This window comes from Neolamprologus multifasciatus, chromosome 6 (genome assembly GCF_963576455.1).
Source record: "Neolamprologus multifasciatus chromosome 6, fNeoMul1.2, whole genome shotgun sequence".
NCBI lineage: Eukaryota > Metazoa > Chordata > Actinopteri > Cichliformes > Cichlidae > Neolamprologus > Neolamprologus multifasciatus.
In genome coordinates, this window is record NC_140444.1 from 10,165,704 (window position 1) to 10,185,044 (window position 19,341).

The following is a 19,341-nucleotide window of genomic DNA, read 5'->3' on the forward strand; positions in this document are numbered from 1 at the left end:
CTTAATAACTTACTTACAACTGGGCTCCTCGGGCACTCTTTTTGGCTGCAGTGGTTATTATTACATTTACATGCTTCCATCTCTCGATTCTGCTCGGTGACAACTCGGACTTTCCACTCCAGTTTTTCTCTCCCTTCCTCGCGCTCACACACACACGGGTATGGCAGTCCATTCTCCCTGCAGCACGGACTACACTGCCCATGAGGCTACATTCTTTAGGGCTATGCCTGTAACACTTTTTGTGAATAACTTTTTAAAAATATTTCTTCACGTCATTATGCGGCCGCAAGTAGGGGTGACATGGTCCGCAAGATTGAGACGCAGGCATTAGAGCCTCTTAATGCGTGTTTTGTTTGGGTTTCCCTGGCGTGGAATTACCACAAAAAGAGATGTCATAGCCTAACATATGAAACAGGAAAAGACCGCCGTGTAATCCATTTATTTATTTATTTTAAAGTAACTGTATTCTGAATACCACCCTTTTAAAATGTTACTGTAACGGAATACAGTTACTCATATTTTGCATTTTAAATACGTAACGCCGGTACATGCATTCCGTTACTAGCAAACACTGTCTGTATCAGCAATTACATAAACATCAATTTAAGCATCCATTGCAATGTCTTCATGGTGTATTTCTACATAAGGAAATTACATATATGATATAATGTTATTAAGCTAAAAATACACTTAAAAATCCTACAATTACTTGAACACATTGAAAGAAAAACCATTGAGATGACTAGACATCGGTTTCTGTGCAATTTCAGAGCAACTACGCTCCAGTCCAGATGGAGGCGACATTTTCTATTGTGTTTGAAATTTTTAACAATTTAACCCTCAAAGGTACAAGGAAGAGGAAGAAGAAAACCCGGGGTCGAACATGCATTGATTGGTTATTTCAAGCAGGGAAGTTTGCCGGCGTGGTAGGAGATCTCACACACATCGGTGTCTCCCTGTACGCTCCTGTTAACCTTCCCGCTTCTGCGCAGCTCGACCCGGCCAAAGCTGTCCAGCCTGCCTGCTCCCCCTTTGTGTGTGTGTGTGTGCGCGCGCGCGCGTGTTTGTGTTAGCCCTCTGGGAGCAGCATGTCTGATTACAGCTCTCTGCCATCAAATGGAGTCGGAGCAGGAATGAAAAACGACGCTTTCGCAGATGCCGTTCAGCGAGCCAGACAGGTAATCCAAGCGCTCGACTACGAGAGGAGTCAGCCGGCGAGCTAATTAGCTGCTCTGAAACCGCAGCTAGCATAACGACCAGTAACGTTAGCTTTAGTTAGCGAGGTAGCACACTAGCTAATAGCAAAGCCATTCATTTGCCCTACTTTCTGTTCAGATCGAGGCAATTGAATTGTGTGTGTTAGCATGGCTCTGTTACATAAATGAAATGTTTGTCCCTACCGCGATCCTTGAGGTAAATTTAGTGAACTTGGGCTAAGTAAGCAACATTTGCTTATTACCCGTTAGTTAACGGTTAGCTGTTATATGGGGATCATCTCCATTCATTTATGAGGCATTTATTAGGTAACTGTATTATAGCATTATGGCTGTTTTGATTCATGTAGATCATTGACTGAAAAGAGTTCAGGAGCCATCGTTTAAATCCTGTAAAGGGTTATTTTTCAGCTAATGAATATTTTCATTAACAAGTATAGTTGTTTATTTCAACAAAATAGAAAAAAACGTATATTTTATCTGGTGATAGTTATATTTTGAGATGTTGAATATAGATAATATTAAATTAATATTTTTTGATAAATTTGATAAATCGTTGAAGGTTATTTGTGATACTTGAAGGGACTGCTAGCATTGGATTATAGTTTCTTTGATTTATTAGATTTAAATTAGTTTGGGGTTGTCTGACTGTCGTGCTTCCATTAATTTGGGGCACAGTCACAATGGCTCATGTTTCAAAGTGGCTTCTAATATTATACTAAGTACTTAATATTTGATCAATTATATGTGGATAAGCCCAGGGAGTCAGAACAAACATTTATACAACAAGTGGTAGGATATTTATTATAATGCATAACACAACAAAGACAAACCAACAATAACCAATAATAAAAAGCAAATTAAACTACACCTTCATACAAAACAAACCTATTAAGTTATTCAGTTAGAGAAGAAATAAATGAACATACTGAATAGACATAGAAATAGAAACGAATAGACTTACTGAAAACACAATAAGTCAAAAACAAAGCTTGTTTAAAACAGTGATAAAATGGACATTTAAAGATCATTTATTCCAAACGGAAGCCACTTGACACATGAAAGCTTTTTTTTAAAACCATTTTTCTGTGATACAAAAGGGACATTAAAAGACCTGGGGATCACATCTTTTTAATTTATAATGTGGAGCAGAACTAAACGTTGTTTTGGACTGTAAGAATGACCAGAGTTAAAATGATAACTAAATCATTTGTACCAGTAATTCTTAAACAAGACAGTGTCCATATCAGCACTATGCAGTGAAGGGTTAATGAAAAGTCTGATACAAATCTGTAGTCAAATATATATTAAGAGAATGATGATCAGTTTTGTAGGGATTCAATGCACTGCAATATTATCATTAGTTTATTCTTCCCAACCTAACACATGCTCACATCTCTCAAAATATCTACTCTTTCTTTGTAACAAACAACCCAAACCCCTGAATGTTGTGGGAGCATCATTTATTAGCACTTCATTAGCTCCTCATAATTAAATATATATTCATGTGTCTGTTGATTTGCAGTTTTATATGTGAAGATCTTTTATTTATATGACATGAGCTGAACATGTCTGAAAGCTCCAAGCAATGTCAAAGATTTCTTACCAAAATAGACATATTTCAGATGTCTTAATGGTGTCTTTGCAAAGGTTTCTGGTTTAATCCAGTATTCACCTCTTTCCAGATTGCAGCTAAAATTGGTGGTGACGGTGTGTCCCCGACAAACAACGGAGGAGCTGAGAGCTACCCGTTCACATCACAGAAACGATCCCTGGAAGAAGGAGGTAGAAAATCTGATCAAACTTGGACTCTGTCTACAGTTTCCTTTACTCCACTTTGAAGGCTTACTATTATTTTTGTTTCCAGATGAACCCGATGCCAAGAAGGTAGCATCACAGAGTGAAAGAGATTCTGCAATGTGTACGTTAAATAATTCTCTAGTTGCAATAACTCCTTTTTGCTCAGTTTCCACCTGCTCACCAGTTTTGAATCTCTTACAGCTATTGGAGCTCAGCTAGCTGCTCTGTCCCAGCAAAGGTTTGACTTTTATTTTTCTTTATGTAAACACCTTTTGCTGTTTATTGTTGAAACACTGCATGTCATAAATTATTCATGATCATGTGTCTGCAGTGTAAGGCCCTCCACAATGACAGAAGAGTGCAGAGTGCCTGATAGCATGGTTGGGCTCAGTGAGTAGACAAACCCTTCATAAACTGTACAAATTATTCCCGTGTTGCTATGTTACACATGTTCAGACTAAACTCAACATTCTTCTGTTTTCCTTAAAGTCATTGGGCGAGGAGGCGAACAGATTAACAAAATTCAGCAAGAATCTGGCTGCAAAGTCCAAATTGCACACGGTGAGCTGTGATTAGTTAAGTAAACGGTGCCTCATCGATATACCATCGTCCCTTTTGATTTATAATTGTTATCATATCAATCCACAGACAGTGTTGGTCTGCCAGAAAGAAGCATTTCCCTCACAGGATCACCCGATGCCATACAGTAAGTTGGTCCTTTAAGTCTTTTAAATATTGGGAAAAGCTGTCAAGAAGTTTGGTTTGTGGTAAATTTTATTTCATTATTAATATCTGTAGGGAGAAGTCGTAACAAGAGATTGATGGCCAGCCTAGTTAAATGATAGATAAACCTCCTGGTACAGCTTTAGATTGTGTGAAATCTTTATTTCCTGTGTACTTGTTAAGTTTCAGTGGTTTGCACTATTGGGATGAGTTTGGCCTCTAAGACATGACTCTGTGTTGTCTGTGTCCTATATTAAGCTTAAACCATAAATATGGTCCTTAAACTAATCATTGTTTGTTTGCTATTGTATGTATGCCATGAATCTTTAGGTGACTGGAGGAAGTTGGCGTGCTCTCAGGGATTTGGACATGTTGTGTAACTGCTTGGATACTATAAAATGTCAGAAGCTTTATCAGTTCTAAGGCACTCTGTGCAACATAGATCTAATGAAACTTGTCTAGGACAACAAGACAGGTTGGCTGCATGGTGGTTTTAAAAAAAAAAATTGAATCATGGGCTGTGACTCTGCTGTAGTTTGTTCCCATTCTTTGTCCTCCTTGAGGCAATCATGATTTTTTTTTTTTTTTTTTTTTTTGGGATCAGCGTGTTATTTCATGCAGCATTCCTGTTGGTTGGTCCTAGGTCGTACCTACAGTCACATTGGGAGATAGTCCTTATTATAAACATTTGGCAGGGTTACCTGTTCAAATCCTTGCAGCTTTCTGAGGCAATGCCATACTGTGTGCTGTAAAAGTTGTTTGGACTTTCTGCAGTAATGGTGTAAAATGTTAACTAGGTTGCGTCTGTGCGACATTAACCTTGTGTTCTTCAATCATTTCATGACCTTGATATGAATTTGCTTGCAGGAGAGCCAGGGCGATTCTAGATGACATTGTGTCCAGAGGTCACGAGTCAACCAACGGTCAGTCAAGTTCCATGCAAGAGATGATAATCCCTGCTGGAAAGGCTGGCCTTATTATCGGCAAAGGAGGAGAGACTATCAAACAACTGCAGGTGACACATGCAGCATTCAGTTATACAGATGGTGATGATTATTTATTTAACCAGGAAAAGATAGCCAGCAACACTGCTTTTGTAAGATTGCAGAGATCAGTGGTTGCACAAACTAGTAACGCAAACAAATGTGCGCATAAAATGCACAAAATTAAGTATATAATTAAAGTAACAATCAAAGTTGCAAACTTGAAGATGGGGAAAACTAAAACAGAACAGTTAATTGTTTTGATTTGTGCCAAGAAAGGCCTTAATAATCAGGAGTAACATTTAGAACCTGAGGTATCTCAAGGTCATATAAAGTGACTTTAAACATTTAGACCATCTCCTGAAGGTTGTTTTTAATTCCAAGATGGGAGAGGGAGCTGTAGAAATGAAAGCATAAAAATATTTGGAAAAAAATTATTATTACAAATAACACCTGACATATCACATACATAGTACGAAATCCCAGTGCAACAAATGGACAGTCTAATGTGCCGAAGTTTGGTTAATCTGCCATGTGTCTGTAATATACCTCTTCCTTAATTCTTAGGAGCGAGCTGGAGTCAAAATGATTCTTATCCAAGATGCGTCGCAGCCACCCAACATTGATAAACCTCTTCGTATCATTGGAGACCCATACAAAGTCCAGGTACCATTTTGGGTTGAGTGGTTTCATTTGTGCGGGAAATATGTTAAGCTGCTGTTGGTTAAAATTTTTCATTGTGTTGCCTTTCTAGCAAGCTAAGGAGATGGTTAATGAGATCCTACGAGAGAGAGAACATCAGGGTTTTGGAGAGAGGAACGAATATGGATCAAGGATGGGAGGAGGGGGCATAGAAGTGAGTAAAGACAGTGTGTTTGAATTTGACCTGCACAGTTACAGCTAAACGTTCAGACTACTGCATGTGTTTCATAGTTCTATAAGTGAGACACATCAACTCTGAATGGTTAAGTGTTTATTTAATGTTACAGATAGCTGTCCCGCGGCACTCTGTGGGAGTTGTGATTGGTCGCAGTGGAGAGATGATCAAGAAGATCCAGAGTGATGCTGGCGTGAAAATACAGTTTAAACCAGGTACACTCTCACTCTACTTTCACTGCATGTAATAAAATCGAAAAATATCTTCACCCCACTGGGCAGGTGGGCGACGTGGACACCCAAGTTGGGAATACGATAACTCGAAAATGAGATGACATCGTTTTGAAATTCATACCATAGGTGCATCTGCTACAAATCTTGGATGAGTTTGAATCGTGACTTTGACCTTGAGGTCAAGGTCAGAGCTCAAATTTTCTGAAAGTCTTGTGGGTGTGATAACTGAGAAGGAAGTCACCTAGGATGTTCACATTTATACCATACATACATCTACTCAGTATTGGTGGCTGGAAAGTTTTGTTTGTTTGTTTGTTTGTTTTTGTCTCAGTGTGGACTCTCATCAATAAACCCAACTGTCATTTTCCTACTCTTTACAGATGATGGTACAGGTCCTGAAAAGATTGCTCATATTATGGGTCCACCAGACCAGTGTCAGCACGCTGCCTCGATCATCACTGACCTGCTACAGAGCATCCGTGCCAGAGAGGAGGGTGGGCAAGGGGTAAGTACACGCTGAAGAGATGGGCAGGGGATGTAGTTTAAAATGCTCAATTTAAACTCCATATTTTTTCTTCTTGGATTATGCTAGAGTAGCTTTGCATGATTCCAAATAATCCTTATTTATTGCATACTGGGTGTTTATGCAGCCCCTCAGGTTATGTGTATGAAACAGATCATTTTAGCTTCTCTTTTCCTCTCTAGAAAGGCTAGCCTTTAAACAGAGAAGGTGCAAACACAAAGTGGGTGGGGCCAAAGCTGTGTGGCTGAGATGACCATTAAGTCAGTCTTCAGCCTGAAGTTTTGGCACCCAGGGATAATTTTTATATACACTGACCTCATTATTTGAAATGTTACACATGTTTAATAAGGGCCTCTTTAAGAAATTTTAATGTTGAATTTTGTGTTAATTAAAAAGAATGTGGCATGTTTCTTTCACAGGGTCCACCGGGTCCTGGTTCTGGTATGCCACAGGGTGGCCGAGGGCAGGGTAGAGGCCAAGGGAACTGGGGTCCACCAGGAGGTGAGATGACTTTCTCCATCCCTGCTCACAAATGTGGGCTTGTTATTGGCAGAGGAGGAGAGAATGTCAAGTCCATCAACCAGCAAACTGGTGCATTTGTGGAGATATCTCGTCAGCCACCTCCAAACGGTGACCCGAATTTCAAACTGTTCATCATCAGAGGGTCTCCACAACAGATTGATCATGCAAAGCAGCTTATAGAAGAGAAGATTGAGGTAGGTTCACATTACTTACAAAGCAGAGAATGGCTTTAAGCAGCTGCCTAAAGATCCCATGCAGTCTGAAGTTATTGGTATAATGATTTTTATTCCCTGTTTTTCCAGGCTCCATTGTGTCCTGTGGGTGGTGGTTCTGGTCCAGGAGGGCCACCTGGTCCAATGGGTCCCTATAATCCGAACCCTTATAATGCAGGGCCTCCTGGTGGAGCTCCTCAGTGAGTACAGTGTGTAAATAGTTGTGCCAGTGTGTTTTCTTTCAGGGTTAACTCATATAAGTAGGTGGTTTATGCTTTAACTGTCCCGTCTCTCTGCAGTGGAGCTGCACCAGGTGGTCCCCAGTATTCTCAGGGTTGGGGAAATGCCTATCAGCAGTGGCAAGCACCAAATCCATATGACCCCAGTAAGTCCTTTATTTATTTCTCTTTTGTTGGTTTCATTGCTTGATTTATTCCTCAACTGGATTTCATCTTTCCCAATTAGATAAGGCTGCAGCAGACCCAAATGCAGCATGGGCAGCCTACTATGCACAATATTATGGGCAGCAGCCAGGGGGGACAATGCCAGCTCAGAGTCCAGGAGCTCCTGCAGCAGCAGCACCAGGGGACCAGAGCCAGGCAGCCCAGACTGCTGGTGGTCAGCCAGACTACACTAAGGCTTGGGAAGAGTATTATAAGAAGATGGGCATGAGTAAGTTGGAACTAATTTTGAGTAAATAATGTGTATTACAGTCTGTAACTGACAGCCTTTAACAACTTCAAATATTTAATTCTTAAAGAATTTAAAAAGTCACAACCGTCGAATGTGCTGCCATCTCACAAGTGACTTTAATGCTAATATATTATTCATTCATCCATATGTGCTTGTAGCATGTAACTGTACATATATAATGTATGTTTGCACTTGTTTTTCTTTTCCAGCTCAGCCAGCAGGAGGGGCAGCAGCTGCTCCAGGCACACCAGCAGCCCCCACAGCAGCTGCAGCAGGAGGAGCTGCACCTGGTGGCCAGCAGGACTACAGTGCAGCCTGGGCTGAGTACTACAGACAGCAGGCTGCCTACTATGGACAGACAGGCCAGGCTCCTGGACAAGCAGCTGCTCCACAGCAGGGACAACAGGTATGGCTGATGTTTAAAACTGACCTCATGGCTGCTTGGAAGGGGGTAAACTAAATTAATTAATTACCTATATATGTAATTAATTAAAAATAATAATAATTTGGGAATAATCCCCAAATTTTGTGTATAGAATTCTGTAAAAATGGATAATAGAGTGATCCTCACAGCTATGAGATAACATTATGGTAGGCTACAAAACTGTTCTGGCAGCAGGGTAACAAATGGACACCGCCTTATGTAAAGATGGAGTAAAAAGCAAGATCAGGCTATATGTGATTTGTAGTTCAGTTGGAATGGTAACATGCAAAAATGTATATGCATCTATGTCAAAGTGGGTTGGTCAAAAGGCCAGCGATGATGTTTCCAACCATCACAGGTATGAGTTTACCGATGAAGTTAAGCTCAATTACACGTAGGATTCCCCCTAACAAAACAAAAGATTGATGGATGTAGTGAAGGAGAACATGCAGAGGATTAGTGTGACAGAGGAGGATGGTGGGGATGGGGTGAGATAGAGGAGATGTGATGACCTGAAAAAGGGCAGCATCCGAAAGAATATGTTTCAGATGAGGAAAAAATTCAAACGAATGCTTAACGTTTTCAAACACTTTCAAAGTCAAATGTGAGCACAAAGGTAGCCTAGGTAACTTAAGTGCTTAACACATTAATATATTAAAACTAAAGTAATGTAACCTTGTAACTCTTCTGGAGCTGTAGAGTGCTGTCTCCTGATAAATCTCTCTCTCTTTTTTTTAAAAATTTTTTTTTTATATAAACCAGGGATGTTTTATCTTGGGTTAATCTTCTCAACCAGTAGCTTAAATCAAATACATCAGTACTTTCCATATTCTTCTGTCTAAAGATGGAAATGGCATTTACGTTGAATTATTTATTTGGCACCTTTCATGCAAGTTACCTTCAGTTCAACAGATTTTACAGATAACTGACAAGAAGATGGAACAAAGCAAATAAACATTTATGAATCAAAATTTAAAATGACTCTTAAGTACCATAAGGGTATATCAACTGAATTTGAGAAGAACTAGAAAATATGGTAAAACTTAATACTAAAAGAAAATGGTTAAAGAAAACAGACAAAGCCTTTTTTTTTTTCTTTTTTTTTTTTTTAAAGGTTAATACCAGGACATATACTACATCAACTGTTGATGTTGATTGTAAGAACATTTTTGTCTTTTATTAGTGTGACTTGATCAGTGCTTCTCTATGACATCTCTTCTCTTCTTTTCAGGCCCAGTAAACGTGTGACTTGTTCTGTTGGGCGGATGTGTTGAATCTCCGGGCTTGTTTTTTTTGTTTGTTTGTGTTTTGTTTTTTTTTAATTCCCAGTTTTTTGGGCTTTAATAGGACAATAAGCCTGTGGTTAACTCATCCTCGCAGACATTTTGTATTCAAACCTTCCTGTTTGTTTGTTTAATTTTTTATTTTTTTTTAAATGAAATTCAAAAGGGAATGCGTTTTGCAGATGTATTGAAAAAAAGCACTAACTTACCCCTTCACATCACCTTCACCTTGTAATACATCAGATGGTTTGGAATTTTTTTCTTAAATGTGAAATAATAAGCATCGTTGCTTGCAAGCTAGCACAACAGCATCTCAACAATGACTCACATGTCAGTAGTTTTCCCCTTCTGTTTGCTGAAGGTAAAAACTGTCTAGCAGTATTTTGAATATATTCAAAAAATTATGTTTGTATGGCAGAAGTTGTTGGTCTTTTTTTTTTTCTTCTTCTTCTTCTTGTTCTTGGTACTTTTTTAAACTTCAGTTTTTTACAAAAAAAAAGATTCCAGTGTTTAAGTTGCAGGTGAACTTCTCCCTGCTGTCATAATTTCTTATTTTTAATTACATTCTTTGTGATTTTTTCCTCAAGGGGCAAGTCTTGTGTGTCTGTATACAGTGTATGCTACTGAACAGAAGACTGTGTGTAAGTTGGCTGTAATAAGGCACTAACTGTCCTGCAGTTATGTAGGCTGGTTGTTTGTGCATGTATGTGTTTGTGTGCTTGACTGCCCTTGGTTTCATTTCTACATCTTTACAATGAAAAGAATAGTCTCTTTTCCAGTAAGTTCTCTTATTGTATGCTGATTTTTTTTTCTTTTTGTTTGTTTTGTTTTTTACAGCTTGTTTTTAAATACTTAAATAAAAACATTCAATTACCAGTCTTGTGTGATAATCCCCTGTGCTGTTTGTAATGCCATATTAGCTAATATGCCTAAAATGAAAGTTATTCTTTCAAGTTTAATGTTTTTTATTCATATTTGAAAGTTTTCAACACTGAGATAAAAACTATAGCCTCTTTAATAATATTGTAGGGGATACAAAATATTACCCAAAATATTAGATAAGATCAGATAAATAAAAATAATAAAAATTAAAAAGCCAAGTGGACATCACAATCTCACTAAACATCTTCATATATATCATCTCATTCTTAATGTCTTGACAAATTTTCCCAGGTTATTTTTATATCAGATCACTAAGAAGAATTTTCACACCTGCCTATTTGTAACTAAAATTCTGGGCACGTAAAAAGAAAAAACCCACAAACGCATGCATGTCTTCCTTTGTGGTTGCTTCCCTCGGGATGTTCCCCTTGTCGTGCCTTACTTTTGTTTGGGGTTTTGATGGATGCGAGTACTGGCGAGTGAGAGCCGCCCCGTGCAGCCTGTGAGCCAATCGGGACGGGCCTCTGACGGGCAACGGGGAACAACAGTTCAGGGGGAGATGGCGCCCAGCTCGAAATCTGAAAAGGACGACAGCAAACAGAAAAGCCAAAGAAAACACAAAGACCATGTCGTGAAGCTTCTTATGCGTGGAAAGGTAGGCATGCATCCGCAGGACCTGACGAGAAAGGTTTAGAATGAGCCGTCAAAGAGAAGGCCTCTACGGTTTCAGGAGCTTCTGAGGCCAGCTAGGAGCTAGCTGCTAACTAGCACCGCGGCTAACTTAATAACAGCCAACGGCTGGCAGGTGGCTAATTGGCTAATGCTCCAAACTGTAAAACAATGCAGCTTCCCTGCTCTATGTTATGATATTTACTTCCCGAGTTGGTTTGCAGATGGAACATACACATTTTAATGCAACCGAACCGTGTTAAAGTGCTAGTCACTTAAGCCACATTTGTAAAGGTCTATTTGATATGAGTTTTAACTTTACCAGTCAGCTTTAGCGTTTATTCAACCGCAGCAGAACACCTCAGATTTAATGGCAGTCTCTGTGCTTTAGGCGTAGCTCATGTACTGTTCGTGTTCTTACTGTGCTGGGCATTACACGAAGATGAACAAAAGCACAGCAAAATTGCAAAGTATTTTGGGCTTTTTATGTTACACCGTGTGCTAATTAGCTATATCTACCTCCACTGTGGTTTCTGTCCTGCAGCTGTCAGGGCAGTTTTCACAGCGCCTGTTCAGGAAGCTGCCACCTCGAGTGTGTGTACCATTGAAGAACATTGTAAGCGAGGAGTTCCTGAGAGCAGGGTACGTATGTGTTTACTGCATTGCTTTACTGTGATTAAAGAACCTTGACTGGCACAGTATGCTTCATTACATGCATGTATACCACACTGGCTGCATCTCAAATAGACTGGGATTATTGGTGACTGAATCAGAGCTGTTGACACTTGTGACACATGGCTGTCTCTTGAAGTTATGAGGGTTCAAAGATGCTGGAAAAAATTTGTTAAAAGCACGTTTCCACCCGCCTCTGGTGTACTTTCAGTACCTGGTACTCAGAAAATATTCATAGTATGAAAATAAAATTTTCCATATGTTCTTTGAATATGATAACATTACTGTATTTTTTTTTAAAAAAAGGAATTGGCAGATTCTGAGGATGTCTGGTGGGTAATTGTTGTTATTTTGTATTGTTCATTCTGGAGCATATATGACACCAGTACTTTATCTTTTTATTTTTCAGGCACATCTTTCTTGGCTTCACCAAATGTGGACGCTACGTTCTGTCTTACACCAGTGACTGTGGAGAAGATGATGATTTCTCTTTCTATACTTATCATCTTTATTGGTGGGAGTTTAACCTGCACAGCAGACTCAAGCAGGTAAAAACTTGAGGTGGTTCTAATTGTAATATATAAATATAATTGTAGAATTTCTTTTTATTTTCTTTAACTCCTTTGGTTTCTCTTTAGGTCCATCATGTGCGACTGTTTGCAGGAGAGGAAATCTACAGTGACCTGTACCTTACAGTATGTGAGTGGCCAAATGATCACTCCAAAATTGTCATCTTCGGCTTCAAGTAAGGAATGATAATTATATTTATGAGTGGCAAAAATAACCTTCTTGCAAGCCACAGGTAGTGATGGCTAAATTATGTGTTGGTGTGTATGTTTCTGCTAAGTACACGCAGCTCCAACTCAGTCCTGATGAATCTAATGATGAGTGATGAGAACAATAGAGACATCTACATCACCATCGCCTCCATGCCGCCTCCTAAACCTTGCGCTCAGTGCTGTCCTGTTCCTTCAGTCACTACTATACGCACAGGTTAACAAAAACACATACAGAGCTACTACTTCACTGCTCTCATTACGTTTGCCTCTCTCACTCTCATCAGACATTATCACTTTTTTTCCACAGGAAGTGGTGAGTGTCTTGAACACGGATATGTGCTCAACAGCAGGTACCAGGTGGTATATCCGTTCCCCACTTTTCAGCCAGCTTTCCAGCTTAAGAAGGACCAGGTCATTCTGTTAAACACTAGCTACTCTCTTGTAGCCTGTGGCATCTCACTCTGCCCAGGTAAGACACACACAAATAGTAAAATTGCCACATTTCTCATCTCTTTATAATGCTTCAGATAAGGTTTTTATGGATTTAAGATCACCACATTATGAATTTCCTTATCAATGAGTCCACAAGGGTTTACGCAGCTGAAAATTTCAGACCACCCAGACTCACAAGTGACTTTAATGCTAATATATTATTCATTCATCCATATGTGCTTGTAGCATGTAACTGTACATATATAATGTATGTTTGCACATTATGCACTTGTGAGACCCAGTGCAGACTGTGCACATACACAGACTGGTAATATAATGGATGCGGTTTCTGAGCATAAAAGAGAAAGGCAGTGTTGGAAGCGCCTCAATTCTGCATTCTTTCTGTTTGCCAGCAGGCAAGTGATTTTGCACTGGTTGCAAAATCACTTACGATTGCAAATAGGGAAATTGCTCTCATCTCCCCTAATCTGTGACTTCAGTAGACACTTAGGTTATGAGTCACAAGTTTCAAGTTCTATAAACCGTGATGTTGAGTTTGTTGATTTTGGTCTGTTTTTGAGTCGCTAAGTGGGTAAAAGCCTGTGAATGTGTGGTAGTGCTCGGTTTCTCAGATGTGCACCTTGCTCATCACATCTCATTGCAAAACACCGAGATGGTGACAGTGAAAAGATTCAGAAGTTTTGCAACACTCTTATCTACAGATAGGATTAGAAGGAACAGTGCTACACTGAGTAGAGGCCTAAAAATGTTTGTGTCTTCAAGAGTAAAAAAAACATCAGTGATGTTTTGCTGTCTGATTTTATCATTATTATTTTTTTCATTCTTTTTTCTTTGTGTTTGCTTCAGGTAAACAGGGTCAGTCATCGCAAATCCTTTACACAAAGAGAGCAGCCCTGTCAAGTCAAGCTTCGACGTCTTTTTCCTCCTCTCCTTTGGTCTCTTCTTCCTCACTACCTCAAGAATCTCCTGAACGTAGACTTCCACCTAGCAGACCCACTCCAGTCCCCTCATCTCCTAGCCATTCACAAGCAGCGATGCGAGCCCGGGAGTTTGCTGCTGACCTTTTCAGGCGAGCCCAGGGAGGAGGGAAAGATGGTGAGGGCCAGGGGGAGAGGAGAACGTCTGATGGTGGTGTAAAAGAGGCAGTACAGACAACTGGAGACAAAGGGACCATTGCAGAGACTGTGAGAGAGGAGGGTGGTTGTAAAGGGTTGAGCGTAGAAGAGAGAAGGACTAATTTACTACAACCATTAACCTCAGGTGTTAGCCATAGTCTGCCACAGGTATCGGAACAAGTGATGTCTCCCGCCTCTTCTTCCTCATCCCCGTCAGCCACTCCAACTATGTCTTCATGCCAGGAAGCCAGCCCCAGTGAGCCTGGATATGTAAACTACTCACGCCTACACTACCGCTTACAACAGCCAGGGGCAGCAGAGCAGAATGCAGGAGGTGCAGGAGGTGAGAGATGATAAAAGAGAGAGTCAAAGAATGTGTCCGGTCAGATCCAAAGATGCTGACTGGCATTTCTTCCTCATTTGTTTTTCTAGGTTATGAAGATGATAAAGTCCAGCTGCCTTTCACAGTCACAGATCTGAAAGGACGTAACCTCCAGCTGGTTACAGGGCCACACAGTGGACAGGTAGGTGTTGTGCATGTGACTGTAAAGTCAATGGAGAACATGTATGGAAGTAGCAGTAAAGAATAAGTAAGAACTGTCCTGGGGATGTTGGAGTTACAGGGCTGAGTAACCAGAATGGACATGAATTAGACACTTTGAAGACAAAGGTAGAGAGGCAAAGCTGAGATAGTTTGGACACGTACAGAGTATGTTTGTGTGTGTGGTTGATCATGAATTTGTACTTTTTGTTTTGCAGAGTGTTTGTGTTGAGCAGCTGACTCTGGATTTTGAATATCTAATCAATGAGGTGATCAGGAGTGATGCTGCCTGGGCCACACAGTTCTGCTCCTTTAGTGACTATGATGTTGTGATATTAGAGGTCAGCACACACACACGATCAGGACACTCGCATTGTCTAATTTACACCTGACTCAAGGTTGCTGTAGCTTTTATGAAACTTGTCATATATGCAGACTGTTTTTATTGTGTTTATTATAAAGTCTTACGGTATTAAAACAGTACTTTCATGTTGCGTCACGGCGTGGACTGCAAATACCAGTTCTCATTAAACCTTTGGGTCTTAAAAACTAAGCTGTGTAACTTATCAGTCAGCTGACGCTGCAGCCACTAGTTGGTTGTTTTAGTAAGGTATGGTGACTGTTTGTTCCAAAATGTTACATCATCATCTGCAACTGCAAACAAAAGCAAGAGAAGTCCATAGACTAGTTGTTCCACTTTTCTTTTCTTTTTTTTAATACTGGTTGCTAGTGACGGGACACAGCTACAACATGTAGACAGCAGCCTGCAAAACAACTAATCTGATATTGAGTGTGAGCAATATTATGCACAGCTCAAAGTGTACATTTCAGCGACATTTAAAATATAATTTGATTTTTAAAGAATGTGAATCTTAGTTTTAAACAGTCCTCAGCTTTCTCTCCTCTGAGTCAGGCTGGTGTGTTGCATTGTTTAAAGTTGATTCTAATAGTTTGTTTGTTACTTTCCAAATTATAATTGCTCTCAGATCTCAGATCATGTTGGTATTTATATCTTGGAACTTAATTGAAAAAGTGTCATCCTAAAAAATACCTGCCTTTGTGAATCTTAAACTCAGGTTTAGAGAACATATTGAGCCCTAAATGAAGTAATTGAAGGTTAAATTCGGTTTTTATTATTGTCCCCACGATCGGAAGGTTGTGGGTTCGACCCCACTGAACGCCTACCCTGAGGTACCCCTGAGCAAGGTACCGTCCCTACACACTGCTCCCCGGGTGGCTGCCCACTGCTTCACTAGGTGAATGGGTTAAATGCAGAGGAGTAATTTCCCTACGGGGACTAACACATACACATTATTATTATTATTATTATTATTATTATTATTATTATTTGTATATTTTTAACTACAAAGCCAAATGGAGTAAAGTCTTCCTGATTTGTCACAAACCTACACTTAAGATTCTTTCCTCGTTTAGACCTCTTAAGGATACTTGTATTTTTGCAGAACTTGGAGGCATAGTGTTCTCTTATTTTGCACCTTGGTCACAGAGTAACCTTCATAACAACAAGAACTAAAGGTTAATGTTTTTGTTTCGCTGATGGGTTTAAAGAGCTTATAAATGATTCTGTAACTGTAGAGTGCAACTGTTGCTCCAGAGGTGGATTTTAGATTATGTGTTGCTGTCTGTTTATGGAAAATGCAGCTTTATCATTTTTGCAGGCTTTTGTTTCCTTGGTTATGCTTCCCTTGAAAAAAGAAAAGAGATATTAATCTCAAGGGACTTTCTGGTCAAATTAAAAATAAAAAAAGCAAGGCTTAAATACACACAGTCAGTGTTTAAGCCTGTTCATTAGATTGTATGAATTTTTAGCAGTTTTTTAAAAAAAAAAAAAAGAAATTCTAGTCCACTAATTTTCTCCAACTAGGAAATTTCTGATTTCCTTCATTTTAATTTCATACATTTAGTGCATGAACCATTGAAGAACACTTTGCATGTAGGTAACATGTTTTTGATGTGTATCAGGTGTGTCCAGACAGCAACATTGTGATGATCAACATTGGTCTGCTGTTACTAGCATTCTCCAACTCTGACGAGGAGCACTGCAGGTACTTCGCCTGCTCTTTTACCCTAAAGCACCTCGACCCTCACCTGTTTCACCCGCCTTGGATTTTTTACCCGGTGGCTCTTTTTGTTTTCAGGCCAAACACATACCATTCCAACCTGCAGGTTAGCTGGGACCTCAACACGGGTGTGTGTCGCACTGTGGGTGTTGGCGACCTCACAGAAGTCAAGGGTCAGACAAGGTGAGCCCTGCAAGCCTGTACCACATACACAGGTTCTCTCTGCCTCCTGTTTCTCGTTAGTTCAGTTGTATTGAAAGGTTTTGTCTGTCCGTCAGTGGGACCGTCTGGAGTTCGTACAGGAAGTCCTGTGTGAACACGGTGATGAAGTGGCTTGTCCCCGAGAGCAGCTCCCGTTACATCAACCGCATGACCAATGAAGCTCTCCACAAGGGTGAGTATATAGACACAGAAACAGATGAACATAAATCCTCCCAAATAAATCTGTCAAAAATAAAAACTGCCAAATGTTAAGTCCTTTTTGGAGAAATGAGGCCTTAGTGAGCTGTAAGATAGAAGATCAGAATAAACAAGAGAGCCTTTCACTTTCTAGTCCCAAAAAAAATACTGCACTTTGTTTCTGTGTTTAGGACCAATCATTTGACAGCAATAGGCTTTCTGTACCCCCTGTTTAGAGACCAAAAGCACATCAAAAACATTAAAAGATGAGACTTCTCAGATGTTAAGGACCTGTGTATTTGGACTAATGTTTCTGACTGATTGAAAAGATGAATTGATTGCTTTGTTTTTTAAGTATATGGGATGAGTTTTTATGTTACCAATGATGAAATCACATTCCACCTCATCTATTAAATTACTAAGCTTAATACTAGAAGTCAACTGAGAAAAAAGTAAAGACTGATCCACTGCGCAGCTTTAATCCAAACTAATGTTACTTCCTTATAGTGAAAAAGAAATAGAGATCTGACTTCTCTTCCTTAACCCTCTCAGGCTCAAATTAAACCTTTTGTTGCTAATGCACAACCAAGTCCTGCAGTGGTACTTCTGAGTAAAAAAAACTCATAAAATATGTATGTGGGGTAATCAGGTTGTTAGTTTTTAACTTGCAAATCGGCAACGCCTGCCTCCAGAGGGTTAAAAACTTTTTTATTTTTAGCTTTCATCTTTTGTATCAATAAATTAAAAAGAAAAAAAGAGAGAAAGTTAAGTCCCGCTCTTTTCTCACCTGCAGGCTCATCTCTGCAAGTGTTGGCAGATAGTGACCGGTGTACCTGGATTGTATTGTGAAGGAAGAAGAGATCCACATGTGTCCAAACAACATAAAGAAAAGCACACAGAAGTACACGTTGACATGAGCTCACCTGCAGTATCGACCTTAATCAGAGGCTCCGTTTGTAGCACGTGTTGCTAAAGCCGAACAAAGAACCAGATGAAATACTGTAAAGGTTTTTGTGTGTTTTTTGTAATTGTGTACTGAATTGTTGTAACAACCAAAACCAAGAGCTGGACTGAACAAAGACTTCATTTTTACTTTTGTTTTTATACATTAAGGCAGTTTTATTGTCTGCGAATAACTGAATGTATGTGATATCTGTACCTGTGTGATGTGCACAAGGTGGGTGTGTGAGAAATGTAACAGATTTTGCTGCTTCTGAACTCGTTTCTCATCCAGTGTGGACCAGCTCTGTCCAGCTGTGTGTAAGGCTGCAGTATTTGAAATTTGAAAAACTCTACTGCTTCACTTGATTTCCATTTTTGTTTTTTTAAACCCTCGTCAGTGGAAGCAGGAGTCACCTGCTTAGCTGGCTGCTGTTGTGCTGTATGAGTGACAGCATGGAATACAGACTGTATTCTGCTGGGATCTTTTGTTTAAATAAAATGTTCAAAAGCGTTATGAGTGTGCTGTGATCATAACTGGATACATGAAAATAATCCAACAGTCTGCAGAGAAGCTCTTGCCTGGAGGGGAAATAATTACCACAAAAGTTGTCATGTGACTTCAGCTGAAGCAGTGCTGGTTCCCTAACTAGAACCATTTGTATAGAACAGGCCCAACATTGGAACAGACATCACACTGTCTAGTACTAAACTTACATTATAAATACACAAAAAGCTGGTTTGGCTCAAGGAAAACATGCACAGAGAAGAGGTAAAAGTACTCCACATGTTTAACCAATTAACATGCAAATAAAACACAAACGTGTTTTGTTTTTCTTTAAACGTCGTACAGTCTTGTCAACGTGTGAGATCTGCACGATCCATAAAGCAACTGAGTTTTGGGTCTGTTAGGGTAGTACTGGGTATTTGCAGTGAGGCTAAAAGGGTGCCATGAGCTCCTAACCGTCAGAATTTTTATTCTTTGTTACATTTTCAGTTTGGTCGTCTGAAGCCTAAAGACCTTTTGGAATATTTATCAGATTTTGTTCATCTCCTTCTACAGCCATAAAACAGATCTGTATAATTTGACATTTATAGTTTTTTATTTTTTTTTTTATTTCACTAGTTGAATGTATTAATAGAACAATTTTGTAGTCTAATCAATTTTAATACTACAATGTCCCAGATAATATATAATTTAAGTACAGAGAAACTTAAATTTAGGTTTACCTTTTACTGTTCATTAAATGGTCCCTGATCTACTTTTAGCTGAAGTAGACCCCCGGGCCATCCATCAGGTCTGACTTGTACAACCTGAGCATTA

At 39.5% G+C, this 19,341-nt stretch overlaps 2 protein-coding genes across 2 annotated transcripts; both read left to right on the forward strand.

The window, feature by feature from the left end:
• Positions 1–862: 862 nt before the first annotated feature.
• Positions 863–10,363, forward strand: khsrp (KH-type splicing regulatory protein). Its single transcript, XM_085162187.1, has 18 exons — positions 863–1,178; positions 2,900–2,999; positions 3,082–3,135; positions 3,216–3,252; positions 3,346–3,404; positions 3,504–3,575; positions 3,663–3,720; positions 4,605–4,752; positions 5,288–5,386; positions 5,475–5,576; positions 5,710–5,812; positions 6,211–6,335; positions 6,773–7,069; positions 7,178–7,287; positions 7,387–7,472; positions 7,553–7,759; positions 7,990–8,186; positions 9,436–10,363. The coding sequence occupies exons 1-18, from the start codon at positions 1,089–1,091 to the stop codon at positions 9,442–9,444; spliced, it is 1,953 nt and encodes a 650-aa protein (XP_085018313.1). The 5' UTR covers positions 863–1,088; the 3' UTR covers positions 9,445–10,363.
• A 413-nt stretch (positions 10,364–10,776) lies between these two features.
• Positions 10,777–18,532, forward strand: dcaf15 (DDB1 and CUL4 associated factor 15). The gene is made up of 13 exons (XM_085162186.1): positions 10,777–11,024; positions 11,583–11,680; positions 12,120–12,258; positions 12,349–12,455; positions 12,558–12,703; positions 12,797–12,958; positions 13,789–14,400; positions 14,490–14,581; positions 14,817–14,939; positions 16,582–16,664; positions 16,758–16,862; positions 16,958–17,073; positions 17,872–18,532. Exons 1-13 carry the CDS (start codon positions 10,833–10,835, stop codon positions 17,925–17,927), a joined length of 2,031 nt encoding a protein of 676 aa, XP_085018312.1. The 5' UTR covers positions 10,777–10,832; the 3' UTR covers positions 17,928–18,532.
• The last annotated feature ends 809 nt before the right edge of the window (positions 18,533–19,341 follow it).

What these genes read in the sequence shown, in the direction of transcription:
- khsrp (XM_085162187.1), top strand. Translation starts at nt 1,089, where the DNA reads ATGTCTGATTACAGCTCTCTGCCATCAAATGGAGTCGGAGCAGGAATG. An exon ending in ACGATCCCTGGAAGAAGGAG is followed by an intron (nt 3,000 to 3,081) that starts GTAGAAAATCTG and finishes TTTTGTTTCCAG; the next exon opens with ATGAACCCGATGCCAAGAAG. An exon ending in ACCAAATCCATATGACCCCA is followed by an intron (nt 7,473 to 7,552) that starts GTAAGTCCTTTA and finishes TTTCCCAATTAG; the next exon opens with ATAAGGCTGCAGCAGACCCA.
- dcaf15 (XM_085162186.1), top strand. Translation starts at nt 10,833, where the DNA reads ATGCGAGTACTGGCGAGTGAGAGCCGCCCCGTGCAGCCTGTGAGCCAA. An exon ending in ATTGTCATCTTCGGCTTCAA is followed by an intron (nt 12,456 to 12,557) that starts GTAAGGAATGAT and finishes GTTTCTGCTAAG; the next exon opens with TACACGCAGCTCCAACTCAG. An exon ending in GAAGTCAAGGGTCAGACAAG is followed by an intron (nt 16,863 to 16,957) that starts GTGAGCCCTGCA and finishes TCTGTCCGTCAG; the next exon opens with TGGGACCGTCTGGAGTTCGT.